This window comes from Antedon bifida, chromosome 4 (genome assembly GCF_963402885.1).
Source record: "Antedon bifida chromosome 4, ecAntBifi1.1, whole genome shotgun sequence".
Classification (NCBI taxonomy): domain Eukaryota; kingdom Metazoa; phylum Echinodermata; class Crinoidea; order Comatulida; family Antedonidae; genus Antedon; species Antedon bifida.
Window position 1 is genome coordinate 3,312,437 of NC_136229.1, and position 10,854 is coordinate 3,323,290.

At 32.3% G+C, this 10,854-nt stretch overlaps 2 protein-coding genes across 2 annotated transcripts; both read left to right on the forward strand.

Moving 5' to 3' along the window:
* The first annotated feature begins 2,903 nt into the window (after window positions 1–2,903).
* On the forward strand, window positions 2,904–6,158 carry LOC144841413 (decapping and exoribonuclease protein-like). Its single transcript, XM_078697740.1, has 6 exons — window positions 2,904–2,996; window positions 3,384–3,585; window positions 4,117–4,342; window positions 4,618–4,756; window positions 5,519–5,604; window positions 5,993–6,158. The coding sequence occupies exons 2-6, from the start codon at window positions 3,579–3,581 to the stop codon at window positions 6,156–6,158; spliced, it is 624 nt and encodes a 207-aa protein (XP_078553866.1). The 5' UTR covers window positions 2,904–2,996; window positions 3,384–3,578.
* A 1,536-nt stretch (window positions 6,159–7,694) lies between these two features.
* On the forward strand, window positions 7,695–10,053 carry LOC144840822 (biogenesis of lysosome-related organelles complex 1 subunit 5-like). Its single transcript, XM_078696862.1, has 4 exons — window positions 7,695–7,823; window positions 8,234–8,446; window positions 9,073–9,131; window positions 9,453–10,053. Exons 1-4 carry the CDS (start codon window positions 7,805–7,807, stop codon window positions 9,612–9,614), a joined length of 453 nt encoding a protein of 150 aa, XP_078552988.1. The 5' UTR covers window positions 7,695–7,804; the 3' UTR covers window positions 9,615–10,053.
* The last annotated feature ends 801 nt before the right edge of the window (window positions 10,054–10,854 follow it).

Below are 10,854 nucleotides of genomic sequence, written 5' to 3' on the forward strand. Positions count from 1 at the left end.
CGACCGTGGCTAATTTTGATTGGTTAATACATAAAATAAGTATGCGCGCGCAACACATACAGAAAGTTCTCAGAGTGGATCTGATCTAAATATTTCGACCTCTTTATAAAACATGTTGAATTAAATTCAATTTATTTTTCCACTCCATAACTCATAAGTTCGATTTCATGATGAAGGCTAACTTATGGTTGGGTTCATCCATTATTTCACTTAATTTATACATAGTCAATTTATACTGTAATAATTTTAGATACTTTAAACCAGCGTTCCGCAACCTTTTTTGACCGCGACCCCATGATCCCCTATTTTGGGAATTTTCGCGATCCAACATTGCGTATTTTATCTTACAGAAACACAAACAGTCCCTCCACCTCCCCCATCGGCATCATTTTTATAATGTTTTACATTGTTCCTAATTTGTTGACATGTATTTGTGTTCTTAAAATTGAGGGCGCTACGCATAACATTTACGAGATCGAATCCACATAAAAAAAAACACTGACTGAACCAAAATTTAAGTGACCCAGTAAGTATCCTCTTCCTACATCTGGTAATATCGTGGAAACTACCTCAATGCTGTGGCAGAGACATTGTTTCGTTTCCACGGCATCACCAGATGCATTGACTTGCTTATGTGGTGGAAAGGGGGACGTATAAATACTGTGAACCCGAAACACAGTAGCTCTCATAGCTTTAACTCTATTCCACCACGACCAGCATGGGGTTCGAACCCATGCCATCCGTGTTGTTAACACGACGCTGCTCAATCGACTGAGCTAACCGGTCTTCTTGGATATAAACAGGTTAATACCAGCTTTGACGGTCATGAATATATATGACGTAACGATGAATTACGTAATAAGAAGTACGTATAATAGACTATTGTCAGATGCTCAATCATGTACTTTGTGGTCGAATACTCTAAGCGCTAGCTTGGGTTCGAAACTCTGTGGATTTAAAAAAAAAATTTTTTAGTGAAATAAATATTGTTTTTATTTTATTTTGAAAGATATTGAGACAGTTAAGTTAATTTAGTTAATTTACACTCCTCCTTTGGGGTACCACTATTAAGGGGGACACATTCCCAAGGAACTAGGATATGTTAACAATACGATCAACCCCTACTAAGTGGAACACACGTGATTTACAATATTTTTTCTCTGCACAAACATTTATCTTCATGATATTTATACTCATGCTTATTGTTTGTATTGTATTCCCTTTGCCGCAGTATGAAATTAATCTTTCATTCTGACCATGAAATATACCGATCTAAATTGTTTAAAAAAAAATGTTTTTTTAATCGTGAAAAAAACATTGTTTGAATTCGCTATATAACACTTGCACACTGATTCGTGTCTCGCAGGCTCTTATACCACAATCATCTCGTAACCACGTATTACAAGATGAAATGTATAAATTGGTCAGATGTTTGCCCTACTCTTAAGTAATGTGTACTTTATACTACATTGAGAATACTTGCAAAAATCGACACCCTCTCTAGCTACAATAACAATCCTGAGATGAAATTAATAATTAATGGTACTTTGTGTCGACACGTATATTTATATCTGGGTTGCACTGCAGTATGCCTTCTCCTTTTGGTTGGTGAAATCAATAAATACACGTCATAATCATTTTGGAATTTCCATCATTACTATAATTGATACTACTAAACATGCATGGTTAAGCGAACTGAACACAAATCATTAATCAGGACTTTTGTTCATAATATTTGAAATGGGCTGCTAATCCGTTGGGCGTTTAATAACATTGGAACAATTCAAACAACTACATTTGCATATTTATAATATTGATTTTTTAAAAACTTGTTATGTCGTTTCAATAAGCTTAAATAAAGCTAGGAGGCACATACGTTGGATCATAACAATTACTTACGAAAATATTATATACACTACGGTTTGAAATGGACGACGAAGGCTTTACCATCGTACCCAAAAATAAAAAGGTATTTATTTTGTAGATGATAACCCTCCCTGTTCTCTGTAGTAGTTATTCCTGCAATGGCATCATTAGACCGTACGTGAGACCGTCGTATTTTAAAATGGGAAAATCTCACGGCGTGTATAAACCGCATTGCTATTCCATTACTGTTATCAAATGGTAAATATATATATTGTCTATTTATTGAGAATGTTGATTCACTTTGAAATAAATAAAAGTGTATAGCTTACTTTGTAGTTACTAGTTGTTGTTTCAATTTTGCCAGTTGCGCCAAATTATAATGCTTCATAAAAGCCCCTCGTTTATAAATTTGCGGGAGTTATGCTTACTCCGTTCGGTTGTTGGAAGCTAAAAATCAAACATTTTTGTAATTGACCAGAGATTGACGATTTGTATTAAAATTCATTAATTTTTGTTTCCATTTATGATTTTAAATCCACATTATACTAATAATAACCTCTGTCAATAACTAACAATCATGTATTTACCGTAGGCTTACTTAGTTATTTTAAATTTAGTGTATATCTTTATTGTATGACCTGTGGTCCTCATAATATATCTTATATATCTTATGAATATGTGATTTTCAAATTGACGATTTGGTTGAAAGAATGTTTTCTTTGGAACAAATTGAAACATTTACATAAAGGGTCTAGTTTTATTAACCGAAGTATGTTTTATTAGCGAAAAAGGGGCAACGATGCTGGGGCTTCATCTTCTTCTACTCAAGAACATTCTTCTCAACATTTGATGAACATTCCTATACCAGAAAAGAAATTCGATAATAAAGCAGTTTTAAATCAAGCAGAAGAGTTGGGAAATTTTTCAATGAATAATCCGAATCCAACGGATCAGGAACGTCAATTCGAGATGAATAATGACGCGTTAAAGTATTTCTTTGCTGGAGACGACAACGGCGTGGACTATGATTTGAATGATGGGCACAAAGATACGCTTGAAAAGTTAAAATGTTCGGGCGAAAGACTCGATAACATAATGAAGTGGATTTTGAAAAAGAATTTCAATCTGAGGTAATAAAAGAAATATGATCATTTTTATAGTGTTTTAGTTTAATTGTTATGAATTCTTTGATGGATCCTTTTCGTCATCAAAATCATCATGTTATGTTGATTATCCGTCAACATCCTCTTAATCATTACTATCATTTTTGTTTATAATCATAATCATTGCCATCCTTGATCATACTGTAATCATGTATAACCAGCCCGGCATATAACAGTGAAATGATGCGATCAATTTTTGTATAGAAAGAGAGCAAACCAACATTTTTGGGATATTTATAACAATTTTTTACTTACATTTCTGTTCTTTTTTTTATTAATTGTTTTTTCATCCTAGACCTTTGATTATTATTGTCATCTGGTTTATCTGTGACTTTGTCTCCTTACTTAAAATAGCGGTGTAGATTTTGTTAGTTGCCGGGGACATTTCACGAAGATAATGTGCACACCATATATGAAAGAAGAAGAGTGGACTATGGCTGTCCAGTTCTTTGATGGAACGTATTACATAAGTCAAGTACCACGAGTGAAGAAAACAAATAAACAAAAAATGACGATATATGAGTTCCGGGGGTACAAGTTTGAGCAATAATGACGAGTAAGAATTTCTATGTTTAAATAATACATTCAGGTAAATTAAATTACATTGAAACTGTAACTGGTTCATAACATTACTTACATTCCTACAGTAGTTAGCTATTACTCTGCCCATGAAAGTGGTTTTAATAATATTAATATATACGAATTTGTAATCTTTTTTTATTTCAAAATTGATTTTTAACAAGAAAATTCTAAGCCACTACTAAGAAATATCCTAGTAGACACTTTCTATTGAAACCATCATTTGATTTTTTTTTTAAAGGTAAATTTGCGGGAATGTGAACAATTTCCAGTGATTTAGGTTTCTTTACATTTTCATAAATCCCATTCAAAAACCATCCAAATTACCAACAGGATGAGCAATTTATTCTTACAATCAACAGTGCAAGGCATCAATTACAGGTTGATAATAAAATATACATTTAAAAAACGTAAAGATAACATTCATTTAATATATAATAATATCTTTCAAAATATGTTTATAATTAAATTATGTAGAATTATTCTTTAAATTTCGTCTGTTTTACAGCTGCCATTACAGACCAAGAGCCGGATACTAGTAGTAACCCTGATTTTACGAAATCTGAAGCTTACTACAGTGTTGTAAACATTAAATTAGGAGATCACTCACTGTTGTATAGCGGAGAAGTCGATTGCTGCTTGAATGGTTCTAAAAGTCAGTCTGATTATGTGGAATTGAAAACCAACGAATATGTAAACAAAAATGACAAAGGCAAATACGACAAATTTGTAAGGTAACAATATTTAATGTATACACTAGAAATAAACATGCTTAAATGTTTACAGGGGTGGAAGTAATTAGGATAATAATGTAAGTCTATTATGATTGTTCATGTTTTGTATTTCATTTGTTTTCGTTGATTTAACTGTAGGCCTACGAGAATGGCGGAGAGTTTTTAAAGAGTCTGTATTACTGTTTGTTGTGGCCAACTAGAAGTGTTGATAATTTCTACTTTTTCATAACTCATATATTTATGAATTTCCAATATTGTTTTTATTTTCTACATAGAAATAAATTATTTAAGTGGTGGGTACAGTCCTATCTACTTGGTGTTCCCATCATCAAGGCTGGGTCTCACGATGACGGTATCCTGAAATATGTGGAGACATACGACACAATTTCGGAGTTACCTGAAATGTTTAATGAGGTAAAATAATTGTATAATAATAATAATTTATTGGTACTACATTTTTGTATCAGTGGTACACTTCAACCTGTGAAGGTGAGGCCAAACAAATATTATAACAATGGGAATACATTCCTACATTTCTACTATCTAATAAACACAAAACTACTTCAACCTTGTGAACTTCACAACACCTTATATTTAGTTCCACTTTGTACTACTACTTTAGTTGTGTTTTCTTGACAGAAACGATTTTCAACAATGTAGTAGTGGGTTGACGTCATCGTGTCTATGTATGGGTACATCACATTTTTTGTCACAGAGTTTGATATTGTAGACAGAGCTTCAATCGTGCCATTTTTTGGTTTAATCCTCTCCTTCTCACTTTAACAGATTCAATTTCTATAATATCATCCTACTCTTACAAGATATATTTTCGCCCTGAAAAAATAAAGTTTTAAACAAATTATTTACCTGAATAGTCAAATTGACTGAAAGTCATGGAGGTTTTTGTTGAATTTAACAGTTTGCCTTGTCTTATAAGTGAAAACGTAATTTATTTTAGTTTTTTTTCTACAGAAGTGATGAACTCAAATACGAAATGGTCTATTCAAAGTCTTTTTTTATATTTAGATTAATATTATTAATATTAATCTTCATTTTTCATGTTTTTGGGAGACAATACATCTAGGCGTAATGAAAAATTAAATATAATGGATTTATGTAACTATGTGTATATATAAATGTGTAACATTAATCTTTTTTAACAAAATTCATCAACAGTACAACAGAAGTACGAAAGCATGTGTGGATTTCTGCGACAAGTTTTTAACTTCGGTCAAGTCCGTAATAGGAAAGGACGACAAAAAGTTAGTGGATTGTGTATTAAGATTGATTTATTGATTAATTTCATTATTGAATCACATCTGTACAACAAGAAGACAATAATCACGATATTTGATTCTCTTAAATAGTATGTAGGCCTACATTGTGCCATAGCAAAGAGGCTGAATCCTTATTAATGCTTTGCGATGCAGATATTACCTTTTCTATAGGTGTAATTAAATTGATTTCTCCTCGGAGATATCAATGATAAGAGTGACGTAAGCAACAATATTTGAATAATTGTGTACTTCACATGGTTAAAATTATACATTGATACGTGTTGATGTAACTCGGTATAGGCCTACATGATAATTGGATAATGTGTGTCAAAGAGTTTGAATAGCAAAACTAAAATGTATTTTTAATTTATAGCGTTTACATATTTCAACGAAAGCGTGACGCCAAGGAAATAACTTACAGATTTGAGGAGGAAGGGACAACTGATCAGTCTGAGATATTTGTACATGACGAGTATAAACAAGAAATTGCTGAAACTTCAAAAAAGGCCAGAACTGAAAGTGTATGCTTAATTCTGTAGTATATTTCTACTTTCGTTTTAGTAAAAAGTAACTTTTAACTAGATTTAAGTGTATGAAATCCAGTGATCATGTATATAAATGCTTATTAACCATTAGTTTATTTAGCTAATGGTAAGATTTATTAATTTAAATTGTTTTTACTTCATATTTGGTAAATTATTACGGTATTGTAGTTTAGAATCAGGTATAGCGTATTTTGAATTAGCTTCTATTGAAAGCAGTTTTTATATTTTGTTTTAACACATTATTTCATTTAACAAGCACAATGACCCGACAGGGACAATTTAGAAGTCTTGTGTAAAGCTTTAGTCGCGGTGGTGGTCATAAGAAATCCTGTATATAATAATATAATAATAACACATTTTTCTAAGTAAACCATTAGAGAAATCCATATTTAACTGAAGTGAAAACTTATTTAAGTAACATTTAATTATGAAGTATTTCAACATGAACAAGAACCAAGCATATTACCATAATACATAATAAGAAGCAATTGACTGTATATTTCAAATTTAATAGTGTTCCCTTTTATTTGCATGCTTTTATTATTATAGTATAATTAGCATTATAAATATTATTAGTATTATAGTATTATTATTATTATTATAAAAAACCTTTTGTTTGTCGAATAATAGTTGATTATCATGAAAGAGCCAAGCCTATATTAACATTAGGCACAATCGTACAATACATTTTGGAAATATTGTGTTACGTGTCGATGTCCGTAGTACTGTATAGTCAACGCAAAATTATATATTTTATTACTTTACTATATAAATTCATAGGCATATGAAGGATTTATTATAGCCATCCAATGATTTATCAATATTTGTACTCAAATGCTTGCTGTCATGATCCAGTGTATTGTTCTCTAGACTCACATCATCATGTCGATTTTTGACCAAAAGTATGAAGAGATATTCTACCTTTATAATCGCACAAATACTAATATTTTCTACAAACTTACAAACAAAATACAAAGCCGGGCTAACTGATGGTAATACATACTTGAACAGCTAAACATTTAGTGCTTAAATTCTTTGAATGAATATAATCTTATCTTATAATAATGCATGTAATACATGTTTGGGTAATTAATATTTTGTAACTCATCTTTTCTTTTGAATATTTGTTATCATTAGTTCTTACCTATTACTGTAATTAATAGCATAACGTTGTATCAATAGGTCTATCGTGTGGGGTGATTGTTGTAATAAAAGGCGTGCAGTAGGCTAACTGCAGTATGCTACTTAAATATTCGTCTTATGTTTTCTCTATAAAATAAATATAATAAAATATGTTCGTCAGATAAAATAAGAAAATGTAACTTCAAGATTCTCATGACAAAAATTGAAAATGTATGCAATGCATTTATGCGCGCGTAAGTTGCAATCAACTTCCGACCAATCAGAGCTCATGATTTGAGTTCTCATTACATGCCAACGTGCACCGCCGTTGTTATCATCAACATGCAATGCAAATTTTACTCAGCACGCGTTCCATAGATTGGCAAAGAAGAACATACATAAGTACCAAAACGGATAGCTAAATGTACCTGATTTTGTGGAGTACTGTATGTGTGATTAGGCTGCTAGGCCTCTCTCCGCTAGGCTAACTTCATTCTGTTTTCTTTTCAACAATAATAATGGAAAACACATTGAAAGGTAACTACCAAATGTCCAACTAATACTAATTATGTAACATGACGAAGCTCATTGCATACCGATCCTATCTAAATATAAAAGTCTTCTATACCTAGCCTTAGACCAAGCCAGGGTTGGCCACACACAGGCTATATAACGAAGGATGCTAAACGTAGGGCTTGCATGGTTTACGGTTATATCGGTCGCGATTTAGACTATTCGGTCGCGGTTATTTTGGTGGCGATAAAATCAACTTTTGGTACCGCAGTATTTTGTATGTATCTAAATAAAGAACACAATTAAAGATGTTTGTATTCATGGATGGTGAGCATATTATTATTTATTAATATTAAATTAAAAATTAAATGTTGGTAGGCCTATGCCTATGTGTAACGTTTATTCATAATTACTAGTGTGTTTTTTCCCCTCAGATATTGGTGAAATTCAGGCTAGATTACTGGATCATAGACCAGTAATTCAAGGTGAAATTCGCTATTTTGTCAAGGAGTTTGAAGGTAGACGCAGTAACCGAGAAATGAAAAGATTAAGAAAGATTCAAGAACACACAAATGAATTAAACGATCGAATACTTCCACAGTGTGAGGATTTCATGGAGACAAACTTAAAGACAATGCACGAAACTTGTAAAGAACATTACTTGTTGCAAATTTTACTTTTTCGAATCGAATAACAAAATAATGCACTTGTCAATTGTATGACCCACTATACGACCCTGGGAGAGGTGCATCAAAATGTGATGTGCCCATATATGGACATGATGATGTCATATCACTACCATATTTGGGCACATCACACTTTTTTTGTCAAACTAGTTTGATAGTGTAGACAGAGCTTAATTCACACTTATTGTTACAGCAGCTACTGCAGTGTATAATGAAATGCCAGTAATATAAAATTCTGAAGTGATTCCATTTTTTGTACAGTATATTTTGTATCATAATCTTTATATATTAATTATCATACTGACATAGCATCGCTGGCCATAACACAACACACACAGGAAAATAGACCTATCCCAAGCTATTGTCTTTTTCATGTTGTTAATATTCATTTACGAGTGCTACCAGCAGATCATAACGTTTTGATATTTTTATCCAAAACAATTCCAGCTCAAGTATAGGTATGACATGCCATGTGTGCCAAAATGTTTGCTTAAACCAATATAATAAGCCGAATCACTGTCTAGCAGGAAAACAATGTTTAAAAATAAAACATATCTAAATATAACTGAATTAAATCATATTTTCAGTGCTTGGAACTATTAAGATCTGTGAGAAAATTGCAGCCACTGAGGAGCAACACATGCAGGTAAAGTATTGTCGTCTACACAAATTATTTTGACACATGCCTTCTGTACATTTCTTTTTGAAATGCAAAGATTTTTTACCGATTATTAAAAGATTATACGTAAATTACAAACTAGTTTGACAGAATATGGTAGTGATATGACATCATCTTGTCCATAAATGGGAACATCACATTTTTTCCACATAAAGTTTGATAGTGTAGACAGAGCTTTAATAAGCCCCAATTTTCCCATTTTGTTTGCGAGAGCAGACCAGCTCTCTATATAAGCATAACTTGCACATTATATGCTTATCCTAATCCACTTAAATTTTCTTTTCGAAGGACGAACCATTAAAGGAAAATCGAATCCAGCGGGAAAATGAATGGAAAGCATTTACTGAAAGATTGTCCGAGGAACAAGCGGATATTGACACTAATCATCAAACACGGGTGCACGATCTCGAAGAACAGTACAGTAAAATGAAAATTCTGATAAATAAATGAATGAACTGGGCAAAAATATATATAAAACTATATTAATATTAACTGTGTTTTTAAACTTGGTTACCACTTGAACGCAACATCGTAGGTGCAATGCAAGTGTGTTGACCAATCATAAATAAAATGGAAAAATCGTTACGACATTTGCATGCCCAGCCTTGATGCTGTATGAATGGGCCACTTTGCAATAATATAAATAAAGCGAGTTGACCAATCACAAGCAAAAATTTGGACGATCCATCGCGTCGTTAAATTACTGGTGACCGCCTACATCCTTGCGTTGTGCCGTGCAGGAACCAAGCTTCTATATATTAAGCATAATTAATTAATACAACATAAAGAATAAAATGCAATGATACAAGTAACTTACCAAAAAGAAAATTGTGTAAACGAATTTGTCTTTTTCTCAATTTTAATAAAAATTTACTATTTGATCTAGCAATGATTTGTTTTTTTTTTCTTTAATAAAAAAACTCTAAACAATAGTTTAATACTCACAAAACATATAATATACATGTACAATACACAATAGAAAACTGTACACAATATAGCTGGAGGTAGAAAAGGCAAACGGATTTCAATCCAACTATTATTGCCTGATTTTTTAAATTCAAATCTAGGACATTAAAGGAATGTTAGTACCCTATTTAAGTCAGCTATATTTAAATATAAAGGTAAAGGCGAGTCCCGTGTTCATTGTACTAAGCCTTGGCATTATCTATGGTGGCCAGTTCCTATCCGCCTTATTTTCAACCAGGTACTCGTTGTCGGGAATTGTACCCGGGTCTCTCTGTATTAGTGTCCTAACCACTCGGCTAAATACACTCAAATATATTACTACATATTGCTTGTTTTCTGAAGCATCTGAGCATGCCCAGTTGTAAGGACCGTGTCAAAATTGCTTTACTGCAGTAACTACTTGTTGGTTTATCAATTATTCAGCAATTGCGTTCCATAGATTGGAAAAGAAGAACACCAAAACGGATAGCTAAATGTGACCTGATAAACGAGAACATAAAGTTAAGCTCTTAATTCAAAAAAATGTGATGTGGACATGGTGATGGCATATCACCTTTTTTTTGTCAAACTAGTTTGATAGTGTACACAGAGCTTTAGAATTTGCAAAGTACAGTAGGGCTAGGCTTCTTTTTTTGGTGGTGAGGGGGTGGGGGGATTTATTCAAACAGAGATTGCTGTATCTGCTTCTTAAAATAAATTCACTCGTTGTTACAGTAGTTACTGC

What these genes read in the sequence shown, in the direction of transcription:
- LOC144840822 (XM_078696862.1), top strand. An exon ending in AAAGACAATGCACGAAACTT is followed by an intron (nt 8,447 to 9,072) that starts GTAAAGAACATT and finishes TCATATTTTCAG; the next exon opens with TGCTTGGAACTATTAAGATC. An exon ending in CTGAGGAGCAACACATGCAG is followed by an intron (nt 9,132 to 9,452) that starts GTAAAGTATTGT and finishes TTCTTTTCGAAG; the next exon opens with GACGAACCATTAAAGGAAAA.
- LOC144841413 (XM_078697740.1), top strand. An exon ending in TACCTGAAATGTTTAATGAG is followed by an intron (nt 4,757 to 5,518) that starts GTAAAATAATTG and finishes ATTCATCAACAG; the next exon opens with TACAACAGAAGTACGAAAGC. An exon ending in ATAGGAAAGGACGACAAAAA is followed by an intron (nt 5,605 to 5,992) that starts GTTAGTGGATTG and finishes TTTAATTTATAG; the next exon opens with CGTTTACATATTTCAACGAA.